At 40.3% G+C, this 18,665-nt stretch overlaps 1 protein-coding gene across 3 annotated transcripts in view; it reads left to right on the top strand.

Annotated features, from left to right (window-relative positions):
- scube1 (signal peptide, CUB domain, EGF-like 1) overlaps positions 1–6,301 on the top strand; it is a 236,338-nt gene extending 230,037 nt beyond the window's left edge. For all 3 annotated transcript variants that reach the window (XM_051953882.1, XM_051953875.1, XM_051953891.1), the window contains one exon: positions 75–6,301. In XM_051953882.1, coding sequence (XP_051809842.1) covers positions 75–227 — 153 coding nt within the window. In that variant the 3' untranslated portion in view covers positions 228–6,301. The remainder of the gene's footprint in view (positions 1–74) is intronic.
- The last annotated feature ends 12,364 nt before the right edge of the window (positions 6,302–18,665 follow it).

Genomic DNA, 18,665 nt, shown 5'->3' with positions numbered 1-18,665 from the left:
AGGTTGAAATATTCTTTACTTTTGATAATTGATCCAGTAGGGTGACACTCTTTGTCCCTGTTTCCTGCCTGCAGGACAAGAAGCTGATAAAAGCCCTGTTTGATGTGCTGGCGCACCCCCAGAACTACTTCAGATACACGGCACAGGAGTCCAAAGAGATGTTCCCTCGCTCCTTCATCAAGCTGCTTCGCTCCAAAGTCACCAGGTTCCTGCGACCGTACAAATAGACGGGGCAACTCCACAGTCCTGTTAAAGACCCCCACCATCCTGCATCATTTTCAAGTCCAACAACCTAAATGTAACCCTGTCTGCATCTCCCCAGCCTCAGTCTATACATTGATATATTCGTTCTATGACTAAACGTCTTCTTTTCCTGCATTTTTCCTCAGTCCTGCTTGTCACATGATGCCTTTCAACATCTTGTCTCCATCTGACTTGTAATATGATATTATCATTAACAGCCTCCTCTCCAATTCGTGCAGTTTTTTTCTACAAGGTTTGATCGATGAGGGTTTTTGGAGGCCAGTACCAGTATTTTAATAATGTAGCAGAAATGCCCGTCCTATACAGTAGTAATGTATTCTTTCCTTGAATTTGACCATTTTGTACCAACAGGTGACAGTATTATGGGTTTTTCTCTGTTTTGCTGATAGCCCACCTGTTTGTCTGTTCATCCACACCTCTGATCAACACATGGTCCTTCTGTACCTTTGGAGGAAGCCACTAGCTGTTTTACCCTTTTTGAAGTTCATATTTCAAGCTAAGCTAACCAGCTGCTGGCTGTAGTTTCATTACAAATCGACAGATATAAGAGCAGCATAAATCTCCTGCTCTAGCCTTCAGCAAAAAACTAAATAAGTATTATTTCCCAAAACACTAAATTAGAACATTGTACGGTCACATTTAAGCTGTTGGTTGTTGTCTAACAGATGTGTTGCTCTTCTCATCTAACTCTCAGCAAAAAATTATTTCAGAAAATGGAAAACAATTGCTTTAAGGGTGTATTCATAACCTGCAAAGCATTAAAAACCTGAATCAAGAATCCCCAATGTCATTTAGGAACGTGTTATGATAAAATCACATTTCCGGTATCAGTAAGCCGATAAATCGGTCAAACCCTGTTCCTGCACACTGTGTAATCTATCTTCTTTTCTCGTAGCCATTCCCCATATTTCTGCACCTTGTCTGACAACTTTATTCTGCAACCTTCCTGCCTCTTTGTTTTGTGTGTTGTTGTGTTGTTTTGTAATATTTATACTGAACATGTCGGAACTTGCAGAAGCACACATCGCAGATGTTTTTGATATGACGTCCCAGAGGAAAATTTTACTGCTCAAAGCTTGCTCTTCTACAACTCAGGAGACAAATTTGAGATTCTCATGTCAGCCTCATTTTAGTTTCTATTTTGTCTAAAGGTTTCTCATATGTTTCTCCTAAAATTCACTAGGAGAAATAGGTGAGACAGGATAATTAGAGGGAGTCATACTTGAGACTTGTGGGAGATACCTTGCTAATCTCAATACAGTGTGTTTAATGGCTCCTTTATTTCTCCTCTGGAAAAGAAAATGAACAATAGTGGAGCTCCTACAGAGCAATATGTGAGACTCACTCACAGCTCCACATGAGCATGACAGTCTCGGAATCGAATCCCGGTCTTCTGGGTGTGAGACAGCCACTCTACCCACTGAGCTATGCCACCCTATGCATATATTAATCTGCACACACACACCTTATAAATGCTGCAACAAATAAGAAGTTGCTACGATACAGCCTAAACATCTTGAGACACTTATAATAATATATGTGACTTCAATCATGTCACCCTCTCCTCCCACTTGACTGGATTTATCATTCTAAACACCACGGATCATCCACTCATAATATCGTGATGGGCCTCTCTCTGGACTGCAGGACGGAAAGATATAGAAGATCTTTGTACCCACAGCGATCAGGCTTTATAATTCTATAGCAAATAGCAGATGAGCTGACAGACAAATGAATTTCCCTTTTGGGATGAATAAAGTAATCTGAATCTTTATTAATTAATTTAAAAAAATATCATGTGGATGACAATAAAGTCAACATGATAGATGATTAAAAACAACCAAAACATTGACCTGAGTCTGAGAATTCAGTGAGCGCTTGCGGAGATCTCTTCATTTGTTCTCTCTGAGCTTAGTATGAGATGCATGAACTGAAGCTGGGATGAGAACAGATTGAGTTCTTAGAGAGAGCTCTCTGATTTCTCAGCCTGAGATCACAAAGAGACACAAAAGTTGAGAAACTCTGAGAATTATATGAGAGCTTGCTGAGATCTCTTCTGAAACTTTAAAGGAGACTAAACTGAGATTTAGTGCATCTTATTGCTCAGGAGAAAAAAATGAGACACAGGAGAAATAAGCCTTAGTCTCAGTTTGGTGTCACACAGATCTCAAAGTTGTCTCGGAGAAGTAAATGAAACATTTTTGAGATCTCTTTTTGAATTTTCTTTTCCTCTGGGGTATGAACAAACGTGTGGACATACACAGCTGTACGTGCATGATGTGTGGCCCACTTAGAGTACATGGATGTATGCTGAACTGGATTTCTTTATTGGCCCTAAAGTGCACGAGACAGAGATGAGAAAAGAACTGGTGCACTTAAAACTCATTTTAACATTAAAAATGATTTGAAAGAAATGTTAAAGTGAGGAAATCAAACCATTCCACCTCAGTGGGTGCTTTCTCCATTGGAGCACAAGGAAAGACTTAACTAGGGTAATCACAAAGGCTATATTATAATTTTTTTTTTAAATAGAAAGGATGTATAACAAGATGAGATAAACTACCTGCAAGTAACACATTGTTACTTTAGAGAGAAATGTATGTAATGTAACTAATATTTGGAACTTTAATTGCACTTGAATTTTATATTTTAAACTGTAGGGAAAAAATCTAAGTTACGTATTTGTTACCTTTTTTGTGTTGTTTTGAAATGTGCCACATGTGGCGGCAATAAGAGAGAATGACAGCTGTGTCTCCTGTTATTGCTCCCACTCTGTAGCTCACAGGCACCCCAAAATCACTCAGTTTCAGGAGCTTCTGGCCCCATTTACATACAAACACAGCAAGGAAACATTTCGACTGAAGCTTCTCAAACCCTGAGACTGTATTCAACTAAAACGCACAGAGAAAAGGCAGTGTAAGCAGCAGGATCCATCAATAATGCCGCCACCACCACTGCAGTTTGTGTGTTTTCACTGCCCAGTCCTGCTTCATCCCTCAAACATGTCGTATAGCTGCCAGAGAGAAGAAGCATCTCCATAAAGGCTTCTTGTATGATGGCATTACATACATACTACAGTATATACACGTTTCTAAAATGACTTCAAATATCTGCATCCACCCAGATACGCTCTATTTCCATTAAATAGAAGGTATAGTGTGTGCATACTATGCTTTTCTTTTATAACCTAACCTAAGTATTTCTGTGTCATTCCCATCAGTACTAATATGTCTATAAATCCTATACCACATACTGAAGATGGACTCTATATCAGCACAATGCAACTGGAGTTGTGTACAGAGTGACTGGAGCGTTGGTCTGAGGGTGAATGTAGTGGCAGGAACACAGTCGGAAAAAGAGTCATCTCCTGTCTGAGTGTCTGTGTGTCTGTAGCACTTGCAGCTTCAGCTGTAAGCCAGTGAACTTTATCTGTGTGTCGTGCTGTTCAGAAGATGCAAGCTTTCCCTCACAGATGATAGAAATGCATATGTAATATCCCTTATAGCTGTAAAAGCTTCTTTAGAGACTTATTTCCTGTTACCAGTGTCACTCATGAAAAGAGGAAGCTTCTAGTCTTTGTGCTGGGCACAAGGAAGATGAGGAAGTGTCAGTGCTATTTAGAGCTCATCAAACCTTGGAGGTTTTGCGTGTTGTTGCCATTCACTACAATTCACACACGCTGCTGAGCACTTTTCAAGGCAGAGGTTTTTAGGTTTCCTACACTTTCTCTACACTATGAGAATGAACATTTCAGAAAGTTGCAGTTTCGTTGAGATAAGTAGTCCTTCACATTGAAAAATTAGTTGTTTTATTTTTCTGGAATCATTACTGTCTTTGCATGCCATGCTATTTTCAAGGATGGTCTCAGATGTTTTCTGTTTGAAGCCCACAGCCAGAAACAAGTCTCCAGTAGGCTTCATGTCAAATACAACCTCCATAGTTGACAGAACAATCTCTAACATCCATTTAGTAGCTGTTGTGGAGCTCCAAATCATATGTTCCTTGTCAGCAGATGGGTTTGATCACTACATATAGATGGTAAAAAATAATTCTGAGCAAAGTTAAGTCTTTGTATTCGTTTATAGTTAAACACACGACAGACTTGATTCTTGACAGTCTCATGATTGTGACTAATTAGAGACATTTTGCAGCTGATTGTATTTAAAAGATGGATGTTGTGATCATGACACCACCCACTGGTTTGTGGACTTTTGTTTACTACTGGTTTGAAGCCTCAAGTTTGACATTTGACCATTACCTTGTTGGTCTTTTGGAACCAGACATGATAAGTGAGTGGTGAAGAACTCGAGCATACTAACCACAGTGATATGGTAGCAATCTGTTCAACATAATGAAGCCCCTCTCTAAAAAATACCCTGTTTCTATCTATTTTACTCTAAATGGGACAATAACAATAATTTACAAAATGAACATCATGCTGCATTGAAAAAGGCTTGAAATCAGTGATTGAGACCATAGGCATTAATATATTAGGAAAATGTTTACTGAGGGAACAGAATAAATGAGAGGTACAGTCAGTTTTTCATAGACGTCTATACAAGCTGACTCCTCTATGCAACCAAGAGGAGTCGCCCCCTGCTGGCTGTTAAAAGAATACAAGTTTGAGGCACTTCTCCATTGGCTTCACTTTCAAATTCAGAGACTGCGCATATTTTTTGTACATCCTATGGTCAGTAGATGTTTCTAAGGTCCTCGGATCCATCTCTAATTCCAAGTGACCCAACTCCCTCTGCTAATGAAGATCATGTAAGGTCATCAAACGCTACTAAATAGATCAAGGGATGAAATTGTTTTCTTCTGGTCAACTACAGTTTCCAGTTCACTAAAGTTAAACAACCTCTTTCATTTTTGACCTGGGTCTTGTCTGCTGTCTGCTGGATGTAGAAAACCACCATAATGTCACTGAGCTCTGAAAACTTTGTGGCTTTATACAATTTCTGAGTGGCTATTACTTTTTGATTTTCTTTCGGGGGATAGCGTCATATCAACTGCTAGCAAGAATTAGAATAGCAAGCTAGTGTAATCTCACTCGACTGGGCCTGTTTTTATTTCACCAAGTGGTCAAAATCCACACACCTCGGCAGTGAATTCCAAATTGTAATTACTGTTTACCTTTGATTTGGTGCTCCAACAGTAAATGTCCTTGAGTGTACCCTGCAATACAGGACATGAAAATGAAGGTGATGGGGTTTTCTGGTCTCTCTGAGTTGATTTTTATAGTGCAATGGAATGAAACCATTAGTCTGAGGGAGGAAATCGACCAAAAAGCTTTTGCTTTGGAAAACAGTCAGCAGTCGTGAGAAATTTTAGTAATTAATGGGCTGATGCAGGGAAGCCTCACATATGATCCTGAGTAGCACTGAGCTGAGACTTACTGTTCATAGTTTAGGGTTTCATTTTAAAACCAAAATGAGAAATAACTGATAAAACAATTAGATGTATTTTTACAGTAATTGGCTGATAATCATCCCACTAAACTGATGTATTGGGAAGTAAACTCAGTGTCAGTGAGGTCTGTGTTTCTTGTCACTGGATTGTCATATAATCTCCCAGAATAAAGCCAGTTGTAAGATAAGGTATTGTTCAGGCGTTGCCAAATAGTTGCCACACAGACATGCTACGGTACGGCCTGCTTCTTGTTCGAGGTGGTTGCTGTTCAATATGAGTGTTATGAAAAAAAACTGATATGAAATGCTCTAAAATTTATAATTGACTGTTTGTTTTTTTTTTCCCTAAGAATGTATTCTATTGTGAATGGGTGTGTGCATGAGAGTGTGAGAGGAGTGAATGTGCAGTTAGGTGAGTGTTTCTGTGTGAATTTTTGTGCTGGCTGCCTGTGATAGAGGAAGAGACTGTGTATGTGTGTACTTTAGTCCATTTTGTAGAGGATTAATTTTAACATTTGTGTTAGTCGGTTGTACCCAAAGAGAGAAACTGTAACGCAGTGTTGTGCCATTGTTTGGTCCATGAAACTCCAGTACTGAACAAATTAAATAAAACAGTAATAGAAAAGCCACTCATGTCCTCTCTTTTGTGAGTCCATGTGAAGCCTGTGGTGAAACACGCTCTGAGAAGAAGCGCTTGTATCTGCTCATTATATCTCTTATCTTCCCTCAGATGTGCCTCTATGTGCCGTTACACACCACCGGCTTCAAGTGCGCTTGCGGAAAATTTAGCTGACACTGCTAATATTGCTCTTATCTTCAAGTGAAACAATCTGTGCAGTAGATCTGGACGCGACATCAGAAACACTCGTCGTCATCATGCACACACCATTCACATTCTTTTTCTGCGTCTGATTTTACTTGGAAGGAGATGGAGGTGAGATACTTTGATTTTCTTTGGACTCAAACATTTACAGTTCTTCTGTCGGAGCTTTCGAGGTGAGAACTCAAACAATGAGAACAATGTGCTCTCCAAAACTAATTGGATTGGTACATAGTGACTTTTCACTAAGGAGCCTGATTAAAATAAAGGACCTTGTGAAAACACCTCATTCAGAACTGTGATATACTTTTAAAGGTCTCATATTCTAGCCTTTTTTAACAGGTTAGTTGAGATCTTGCAGGCTTGGAATGGTGTACAGACTATTAATTCTACCATGCTTAGAATACTTCTGATTTAAGTCCCGTTCTAAGTGGTTTACTGACAATGACATTAATAATCAGTCGCCAGATCTTAACCCAGTTGGTGCTACCTTTGGAAACACCACCATCATCAAAACATCAAGTGAGAGCACACCTTTTTGAAAAATGGTTCGTCCCTCCAATAAGGTTCCAGAAACGAAAAGAATCAATGAAAGGAGCATTGAAGCTGTCCTGGCAGCATATGGTGCTCCAACAGACACTTTATGTCAGCTTAGTGCCTGGTGAGGAGCCAGACAATGACCAAGAACCAGCTAGGCATCAGTATTCTTCAAAGTGTTTAAATCAGAGTAGCAAGCTAGAAACTTCAACCATATTTGAAAGACCACATGAATTATTCCTTCTTTTGGAGGATTTTAGTACTGCAAAGTTACACAGAGTACAAATATGCCCAAAAATGACCAGTTTGTGTTTTCATTCTGTGACACACTGTGACTATAAATGTGTGTTCAGACTGTTCTGTGGCATCTAATCTGCTGACCCTGCTGGAACTGAAACATCCATCCATCGTCTATTCACCTCTTAATCCTCATTAGGGTCATTTGGGGGCTGGAGTCTATCCCAGCTGACTGAGGGTGAAAACAGGGGACACCTGGACAGGTCACCAGTCTATCACAGGACTACACATAGAATCACCAATTAACCTCAGCATGTTTTTGGACTGTGGGAGGAAGATGGAAAAAACTCACGCATGCGCAGGGAGAACATGCAAGTTCCATGCAGAAAGATCCCTGGAAGGTTGGGATTCAAACCAGGGATCTTCTAGCGGCAAGGCAACAGTACTAACCACCAAGCCTCTGTGCAGCCTGAACTTAAACATGGATTAAATCAGTAAATTATTTCATTTTTGGACCCTGATTGGTGCTGGATGTCCTGCTTCCAGCCTCCTCTACACTGGTAAGCTGTCAAAGCTGCTCCCAAGCAGAATGTAGACCCACCAGTGACTTAGGAAGGAATTATAAATAAGAGAAATTACACCCTATTTTCCTAGAGGTAACAAGAATTGGGTTCCATTTTTTTAAACCAAGTTTGGACTTTCCATATTCTTATCAGATTGTGCCTCAAAGGAGGGGACGCAAACATTGCAGGCCTTATAGTACAGCTGAGAGCGTACTATTCTGCCTACACACTGTTATCAACATGAAGAGGACACATTGCTGCAGTCTCAGCTTGGAATACATTACATTGGCTCATGGAATTCCACCTCCAAATCAGGCTGGATGAAATCTGACTGCTTGCATCTGACCTCTGGCTGAACTACAGAATTCTCTCAACTAAAGGTGACATGTTTGCCTCTCCAGACTCCCTCCAATCCTCCTGGTTTGTAAAATCAGTGAACTGGAATGGATTTACCAGTTGTTTTCCTCCCACACCTGCTGTTTGTGTGAAGTATAAAAGACAGCCTCCACAGAATGACGTAATCTATCACAACACGACACCATCATGTGATGTTGTCAAAGTTTCTGTTCAAGCATTTTGTCCTTGTTCCTCAGATGAGTGTTTTCACATCACTGCTGCATTACACGACACTCTTCTCACTGTCAATCAGGAAAACACTTTCCAAACTTTGAGGATGCATCAGCGTCTTTTACTCACAAAATCTTTTTTTTCTTGGAACAGTTTGCATGTTAATGTAACACCAGAGCAGTAGCGTGTCATTACAGAGTGATCAGTGTGAGTACATTAACCCAGCTGTAAGCAGTGTGTAACTCTGAATGACAGTGGCAGTCTCCTTTAATGACGGGGTTCACAGCCTGTTTAGAATATAACTGTAACTGCTCGGCTGCTCCTCTGTTGGTCTTTAATCATATTTGACAGGCAGATCTGATATTTCCTACGTGATCTTTCCAGGGCGTCCAATCAGCAGTCAGCATCTGCAGGCAAATGCGAGTGTGCCAGATGCTGAGATTAGTCTCCTCTCACTATCTTGTCTCCTTCCCTCCGTCAGTCGCTTCACTCAAAGTTCACTGGATATGAAGTGATAAAGACACAGCATGAACTGACTGGGTGAGAAAAATGTGACCGTTTGGTCTAATTACACATGAATCTGCTGCATTTAGGATGTGTTATAAGTAAGCAAAACTGCCTTTGTTGTCTGCTCTTTTTTTTTATTATACACCACCGTTTGTAGTCACCCAGACAATTCATGAAAACTCACACTTTTATCCATGTGCTAACATAACTGCACAAGGGTTTTCAAATCATCAATGAGCCTTTCAACACCATTAGCTAACACAATGTAGCATTAGAACACAGGAGTGATGGTTGCTGGAATTGTTCCTCTGTACCCCTATGGAGATATTCCATTAAAAATCAGCTGTTTCCAGCTAGAATAGTCATTTAGCACTTTAACAATGTCTACACTGGATTTATCATTCATTTAATGTTATCATCATTGAAAAAACTGCTTTTCTTTCAAACATAAGGACATTTCTAAGTGAACCCAAACTTTTGAACAGTAGTGTACATCACACTAAATGTATTCTAACTGAAACACAGTGACTGATTTTCAGCCTTTAATAGTGCAAACACATGTGCTGACATCACTTTGTCTTCATTAGACTAAGATATCAGTTCATACATACAATCCACATATGTTGTTCTTCTGGCTCTGTTCTGCTTTGAAGTGCAAAATCTCAGCTTTAATTTGATCATGCCACCTCAGTACTGAAACAACTGCTCTGGAGATGCACCTCTTTTAACACAGAGGGGCCAAAAGTAGATACACGTGAAGTCTAACCAAACTCTCCAGATACTTACGATCTGGACTGCTTAGATTCAGCTTAGAATCAGTCAGACTGAACAGGATTTCACATCTACTGGATAATAGATCCAACTATATGAGGTACCACATCCCATAATCGTTGGCAAGTTGTGGTAACATTTATAGATATGTTTTGCAGATTGTTACGACACTACGGTCGGCTGGGTGTAACACAAACAGGTGTTATTGCTTGGGTAAAGCAATTTATTGCTGAGTGACAGAAAAAACACAGAAGGGGTCTAGCAAAGGAAAGCAGGGCTGGTGGAAGAACCAAATATAACCAAACAAAGACTAACAGTATTCTTAAATTAGCTTAACAAAAAACAAAACAACTAAACTCCTGAGCCAAACCTACACACAATGCTATTGTGACACAAAAAATAGACACTAATACAAACGAGAGACAAGTGGGCATAATTAGTTAATAAATCTGGTGCCTCAAAACACACAGCATGCTCCTCAAAGGAGAGGACGCAAACATTGCAGGCCTTATAGTACAGCTGAGAGTGCACTATTCTGCCTATACACTGTTATCAACATGAAGAGGACACATTGCTGCAGTCTCAGCTTGGAATACATTACATTGGCTCATGGAATTCCACCTCCAAATCAGGCTGGATGAAATCTGACTGCTTGCATCTGACCTCTGGCTGAACTACAGAATTCTCTCAACTAAAGGTGACATGTTTGCCTCTCCAGACTCCCTCCAATCGTCCTCATTTGTAAAATCAGTGAACTGGCTATAGGACACACACAAAACACAAGTAGCTTCTCAACAAATTAGCCATCTGCTAACAGGAGCTACAGTCTTCACCAGCACTGGTGACTCCTCACCAAAATAGCAGCTGCTAACAGACGCTCTTATTTCTGAGTAGCTACCTTTCAGTGGCTATGGAACCTACAGAATCCACAGAAAACACAACAACTCAAGCGGCACCAGGGCAATCTGGTCATGTTAAATCCCAGCCACCCAGACAAAGAGTTTGGCTACAATTTTATACACGTATGGTGATGGTTGGGGTCTTGTGGGAGTAGGGTTGCCACCTGTCCCTTAAAATACGAAATCGTCCTTTATTCAGTCCTTCCAGGATTTCACGGGCATTTTTCGTGATTGTTGCATATGTTTCAATGCTATAATTGACAATATTTATTCCGAAATTAATTATTTTGCGTTCCAACCCATTTCCACAAAAGCTGGCACACCATGGTGGGAAATTAGCAGCAGCCAGATACTGGTTTAACATGACGTGGTTGGTAGATTTGCGGCACAAAATGCTAATTTACGGTGGACATCTGGTGATGTCAGAGCCATGCTGACAGCCTAAAACTTTACCTCCCGACTGAACTACAAAGGAATCCCCCTTTTTGGCACTCCAGGAGATATGTTTGGTGATATTTTGGCGTTTTGTGATGCCGGGGGGAGAAGAAAAGGGCCCTAGCAAGGGGGTGAGAAGCAAAAAAGGTCAAATTGACACTGAAGACGCAAACGGCGAAGGGATGGCTATGCAAGCTGAGCCGCCATCGTTAGCTACCATCCGCGAGGTTATTAATGACTCCATGTCTAAATCTATGTACGATTTAGAGAAAAGACTTTCCCAGCAGTTTCAAAAGTTCGAAGCTAAGTTTTCAGAAGATGTCAAGAAGCAGCTTGGGGAGGTGCAAGCTAAATTTCGTGAGATGGTGGAAGAAAATGGAGGCTACATCACAGCGGCTTGAGGAAGCGGAGGGACGCATCAAGGAGGTCGAAATGCTTGGAGTAGAGACGAAAGAGTATCTGTCCTTCCTCAAGAAAAATCAGCTCGAGTTGCAGTCAAAAGTTACTGAACTGGAGGGGTTCCAAGGCTGCAATAACATCAGAATGTACGGTATAAAGGAGCAGGCTGAGGGCACCTCCATGATTAACTACATTGAAAGTCTGTTGAAAAACGAGCTGATGGAGAGTATTGGTTTGATGGAGCTAGGCATTGAAAGGGCACATCGAGCCCTGGGTCCGAAGCCAGCCGAGGACGCACCTCCGCGGTCCATAGTGGTCAAATTCTTGAAATATTCCACCAAGGAGATTATCAGCGCTGCATGGAGGAAGACTATTACCGTAGATGGAAGAAGAGTGTTTTTTGATCACGATTATGTTCCTGCTGTGATGGCTAAAAGAAAAGAATACCAGCCGATTAAAAGGATACTGAAAGAAAAAGGGATACGATTTCACACGCCCATGACAAGGATGCGTGTTTTTTTGAACTCTGAGACTGTGACCTACGAGAACGCAGATGAGGCTGCTGAGGATCTACGTGCGAAGGGTTTCCCAATTCAACCAATGCCAAAACGGAGAGAGCAAGCACAACTAACCTTTTCCTGGGAGCGAGTGTAGGAGAAAAACAGCAGGATCAGGAGCATCAGCTACCGTCAGAGAGTGAGAGAAAAACTGCAGGAGTTTCACCACAGGTCAGCTGAAACCGCCGCTGAGGGAACTTCACTCAATTCTGTGTGAACCATGGAGTCTGTGCCCCTTCATTCTCTAAACAATTCTAGTAAGAATTTTCCTTATTGCCTCACAGCCCACTTACTAGTTTTATGGTTGTTTAAATACCTAAGCTTACTTGAGAGGTTGTGATTAAAGTTTATAAATATTGTTTACATTTTTTCTATACTTCTTACAAGTGAAGAACTGATTGAACTGGGCCTATTTTAATTTCTCTGTTAAAATATACTAGTCAGTCCATTCAGCATGACAGTCACCACCTATGAAACTATTTTGAGGGGGCCCTGCCACCTAGTGGCTGGCATATCCCCCTACTCAGGAGGTCAAGGAATGACCTCTGTGATGGAAGCCCTTTTTTGTTTTTATTTTATTCTTCTGTTTTCGCGTAGTGTTCCTGTTTTACAGTTTTTGTTCATTGTTCTGTGGCTTACAGGGTGTCTATTTGATCTTTTTATTTCTTACTCATGCAATACAAACAATACAAAGTTATTACGCTTAACGTTAACGGTTTAACAAGCCCTATAAAGAGAAGTAAGTTGCTATTAAAGGTGAAAAAGGAAATGGCCCAGATTGTATTTTGGCAGGAAACCCACCTTAGTAATTCAGAGCATGAAAAACTAAAGAAAATGTGTTTCAGACATACCGATTACTCATGATTTAAATCAGGTCGAAAAAGAGATGTGGCTATTATGATACCAAATTCTGTACATTTTGAGTTTGAAGCAAAAATTAAGGATCGTGAAGGTAGATATGTCATGGTGAAAGGGAAAATAGATGGTAAAGAAGTTACTCTTCTAAATATTTATGCCCCCCCCCCAGGTAGTAAAAAGGGTTTTTTTAAGAATGTTTTTGACCTCATAACATCTCAGTCTACTGGAGTTATGATCTGTGCAGGTGATCTCAATGTGATTCTGGAGCCAAAATTCAACACTACAAATAAAAAGAGGTCTCTTACAAATGTTGAGAGATGGGTCAAAAGGAGAATTAAAGATCTAGGTTTACTGGATGTCTGGAGAGATCTGCATAAGCAGGAAATTTTTTTTATACATTTTACTTGCATAGATATAATGTTTATTCAAGAATAGACTACCTCTTTGTGTACAATTCAGAAAGCCATAGAAAAACACAATGTGAAATTAGTCAGAGAGATCTCTCGGATCATTCAACTGTCCACCTAAAAATGCATTTGGAAAGTAGCCATAAAACAACACTATGGAGGCTCAATGTCAGTTTGTTAAATAGCCCTGCATTTAAACAGAGAATGAGGGAACACGTACAAACCTACCTCGAAAATAACGATAATGGTAGTGTAAACGGTCCGTGTACTTTACGGCCATCCGTTTTCCGGATTGATATGGGTAAACGAAAAACGGGAAACCTTCCGATTTTTGATTTCCGTTTGGATGAAGGTAAATGAAAAAAAGGGAAACGAGCCGTGTCCCGTTTTTCGTTTGGAAATCGAAAATCAAAAACGGAAAATGAGCCTATATCTGATTTTCTACTGTGGGTTTATTTCACACAAGTCGGGAAATAAAATACAAACGTCATTCCCTTTCGTGTGTCTCGCTTTGCCTTGACCCGGAAAGACCTCCTCCTCCTACTCCTTCTTCTTCTGCTGCTGCTGCTTCTTCGGTCTGCTTCGAAAACGACGCACACATTACTGTCCCCTAGTGATATTATGGGCTTGCCGCGCTGTGAGCCTCCTCGGGCCTCATCCATCGTTAACGTTACACAGCCAATGGTCGTGAACTCCATTTCGTGAACTCGTCGTGAACTCCAACAACATTAAGAATCCATGTCATGGACTTTTACGTTCTTTTTCGTGCTGGGAGGAGAGTGAGTCTCCGAGAAGGCGATATGATGGTGGACAAGGTTTGCAGAATTTTACAGGTGAGTAAACATGAAATGATGTGTGTAGGGGCTAATGTCACTTTAGCTAACATTCGAATGCTAGCTAACATAGTTAAATGGGCTCGCTCTCTCAGGGGCTCTTGTCCCTTGGGAAAAAGAGTTTTAAGAATATTGTTGTGGGTAGAAAAAAACTTGATTTTCCTTGTTTTTATTTTTTTTTAAAAAGGCAATGGAATATTGGTGACATTTGTATGCAATTTATGTGGTGAGATTGGAAAAAAGTGAAAAAATGGAAAAAAGTGATGAATGATGGAAAAAAGTGATTTTCCCAGCATCCTCTACTCACCAGGCCAGTACCTGAAAAATATTTTTATGATTTTTTTTTTTACAATGAAAATGTGGGAATTCTGTGAAATCGTCCAAGCGAGCGCTTCTTCATTCAGCTCTCCCCTGAGAGCTGAATGAAGAATTAGGCTATCAATAATTTGATATAGAGTAAAATAAAATGTATATTTGTAGAGTGATTTCTTTTGTAAATGTTGGCCTATATGTTTTTCATAAGTACCATGGTGCAAAGATGTTGGGCTGCATCATTTTACTGTTTTATCGTCTGAATCGATAAGAGTCAAGTGTTGCACAGTTCTGTTTTAATGCAATTACATTCTATCCAATTGTACAGGTTACTGCTGGCAGTGTTTACATCACAGATGACACAAACACAGCCATCTTCCCAGAGGTCGCAGGGAATTTTTCTGTTCTGAACCTCACTAACCGGGGTCATTATGAGGTGCATGGAGATCAGGGGCCAACCGTGATCCCTTTGACCCCTACAAGTAGGGCACCTGTCCCCTTCTCCTTTCCCTTGCCCTCTCTGTCCTCAGTGGGTTCAAGACCACCAGTAGGAACCCCAAGACCAAGTGTTTTTTCTAGACCATTGCAAAGGTAAAGTTACTACCCGACAATACAGTTTATTTTTTTAATTGAAATGTCAACAATACAGTATATAAACATAAGTGTCACTATACAATCCATATATATTATGGATTCGATTGTGCACCACTTGAGAGAAATTCTGTCTGTCTGTCCATCCTCAGGTCGATCCATATTGCTGAGGTGATAAATGGAAAAATGGCAACTTCAAGAACAGTGGTGATCCGCTTTTTGGAAGCAGATGCAACTGTTGAGGGCATCGCTGCAAAAGTGAGGGGGGCTATCGAGAGTGAGGAGGATATTGATATTTATTTTTACATTATAACTCTTGTAAAGCACTCTGTGCAATAGTGCTGAGAAGAGCGCTATGTAGATGATTAGTTAAGTTGCTTCTCTTTTGTTCCCACATGTAAGTTGACGGGCTGAAGACAGTCACCTGCAGGAAGTGATTGAAAAGACAGATGAGCTGAAGAAAGCTGCAGAGGGCCTCCATGGCATCTCAGATAGCATTAACCAGCTGTCTGAGATGGCCAGGAATAAAGTGAAGGACTCGGATCTTCAGCCAGTGAAAGACACTTTTTCTTGCCTGGTTTGTAAAGGTATGTATTTGATATGTAACAAAGGCAGGCCTAGTACAAGATCTAGCTTTCAGCAAACTCAGATGTATAACTTCAAATGAACTGTTTTTGTTAATATTATTTCTCTATTTAAAACCTTGCAGCGACCATGGATGAGCCACCATTCAGCAAGTGCTGCTGCTCACTGGTGGGGTGTGGAGCCTGTGTGAGGGAGTGGCTTCAAAATGCAGACCACTGCCTGAAGTGCAGAAGCCCCGAATTTGAGGCCAACATCCATAGGGTTAAGGGTCTGGAATCAGTCCTGGCTTTCATTAATTCAATGAATTAATTGATTACTTTTTTCCCTTTATGTTTACCTGTGCTACTGTTGTTGTTCAGCTTGGGCCTGTTTATTGATCATTCACTGAAAAATAAATCCAACCTTTTTTGAAGTGACTTTATTGGACAACAAATAGTTACATGTTTTTTCCCCCTTCTTTTATTCACTGCATACATGGACAAGGTATTGCAGAGCATCCTGAAAGGGCCTTGGGTTGTCATTGATGATGCCATCAAACAGAACTGTGACGTCCCTAAAGGCCTCTAAGAATCGCCTTCCAGCCTGTTGTCTCTCTTCATCAGTAATAAAAGGATCTGTTCCAAAACCTGAGACCCTAGTCAGTGACGAACCTTTCTCTGCATCATACCAGTCAGCTGCTACAGAGGCACAAGGAAGAAGGTTCTCAGCAAGCTTGACTGGACAGCCATCTGATGTCAAAACATTGGGGATCCCTCTTCCTGCAATATGTTATAATATAGGCATGAGATGCATATTACCAAATTATACAGCATATTTGCAGTACATAGGATCTTGATTTGCAAAGACGGATCGCTAGCCTAACCTCAAAACATCAAAAATAAAGACAGATAAACTAATACAAAGAGCATGGAAATTTAACCATCTGGCACTCTATGTACATTCCACGACTCAACAAACCGGCTGATGCCAACACTAGCAACTTGGCATACCAGAGCTGAGACACAGAACTTGATGACTCCGTCCTGCATATTGAAAACCTCTTGATCTTGCAGATGTGTCAGACAGGCCTTTATTTTGTAGTTGACTCTGTTATTCACCTACAGAGTCATGCATACATACAAAAATACATACATACATACAAATAAATTAGCTGGAGCTGAGTTTAATATTTAGAAAATCTAATTTCAGATCAACAAATCTATTATCTCCAATATGGGAAACAAAAACATTCTGTTATCAACTTACAAACCTCAACCCAAATCCTCTCAGTGCAATGGTTCTGAAAACAAAGGGAAAAAGCAGCATTATGTCTTGACCAACGAGTGCATGTAAACAGAAAAAAAACCTGCTGAATGACGAATTAAAACTTTAAACACTTTAAACACAATCATTCCTGTTAAGCAACAACAAAGTTGAATGATCAGAATGATTATTTAATTATGTATTATGCAGAAAAAGTACAAAAGCAGATAAAACCTACTGATGTTGATGCCGTCTGCAGAAATGATGGCTTGTCTGTGCAGTATCTGTAGCCAGAGAGTTTGTTCTGCATGAACAGACTCAGGTGAAACTCTGTCCCACAGTCTGCTCTAAGCTGATCCCACAGCCCATATGTCATTGTTGCTTCCCTTCAAGAATGGCAACAAGAAAAACAACAAACAATATGAGGTGCATATATGCTTACATATTTATGTTTACGCAAAAAAAAAATCTCAAGGCAACAGGATCTAATGTCATGCGCTCTTATATGCTCACAATATAACATTATGTCTCTGTTAGAACACTTTTGGAATTACGTGCACAACTAACACCATACCTGTACACCTCTTCATAAATTTTTAGGTTGTTTTTAACTGGCATGGTCGAATGGGCGACCAATTTCCCACTGAACCCATCAATGGCTACAACATGGGTAACCCCGAACATCACCAGCTTCTCATTCTGATCCATGTGCAACTTCTGTCCAAAGTAGCCTGCCCTGTAAGGACCTGGATTCAGGTTCCGGGCTCCCTTAAAAACAGAAAAGTGGAAAGAAATTTAATTAAAAGTTTTAGAATTTGGACTCTTGCTGTAGTCCCACCATCAGGCCTATTGGTTTGTGTTTGCAGTTAATATTGCATATAGGCTTACTTGTTGCCGAGCTTCGTGATGTTGAGGGTGAATTGCTTGTAAAGCTGCTCCCACTCTCTTTTCACTGGCACGTATGCCTTTGGAAGATAGGTACCCTGTCATCATTTTTCTGCCATATGTTGGCCCAACCTATCAATTTGGATAACACATTAATCAGTAAAATTATAAAATGACATACAAAAGCATACAGGACTGCATCAGGTTGTTCTTATTGTGGTCAGACAGACAAGCAGACAGATAGATTAGGACCATATTTTGATTTCCAAAAAAGAGGACACTCAGCCGGCCTTGTGGTACTTAAATGATGCTTGAAGTTTGAAATAAAATGAAATGAAATTAAACAATGTGAAAAAAAATTATAATAAAATAATGCCTCTTCTGTATCAGCATATCCTCCTATCACAAAATAATAGCTGGATGGACAGGCTCTCTGGGATTACATCACAGGTAAGGGGAAGAATCTTAGATGAGTTTTTTTTGTTTGTTTGGTTTTTTTTTTGAAAATATTACTTTGTTTATGAAAACCTTATTTTATTTGACTGGTTAAGACTTTTGTTAATGATGGAGGTTGGTTGTGTTGTGCTGACACCTTTTGGTGAAATGAAGTAACTACAGATATATAACTGCAGGGTTACTTCCCCTTAAAGGTGCGTGAGGTGTTGTTGTGGGACTTGATCCAGTGAGTTCTACTGAGGAACATTAAAAGGTTTGCACCTGAGAAGAAGAGCCGGTCTCTGCGTTGTTTTTGTTACCTACAGCCCTATCGAGAGTCAGCAAAGGCTACAAGAAGACAGTAGAAGTTCTGCTAAGGCTACAAGAAGACAGTCTTACAGTAGTATTCTGTGCAAAGCGTCCGTCAATTTCAACACACGCTAATTGGTCCAGTGAAAAACAATAAAATCGGAGATTTAATTAATTTATAAAACACTCCCGGATGCCTCGGACAGGCTGTAAAAGGTGGACATGTCTGGGCAAAAGAGGCCGT

This window comes from Acanthochromis polyacanthus, chromosome 1, assembly GCF_021347895.1.
Source record: "Acanthochromis polyacanthus isolate Apoly-LR-REF ecotype Palm Island chromosome 1, KAUST_Apoly_ChrSc, whole genome shotgun sequence".
NCBI classification, from domain to species: domain Eukaryota; kingdom Metazoa; phylum Chordata; class Actinopteri; family Pomacentridae; genus Acanthochromis; species Acanthochromis polyacanthus.
Note: the sequence above shows the minus strand (reverse complement) of the source record. Positions and strands in the feature narration are given on the sequence as shown.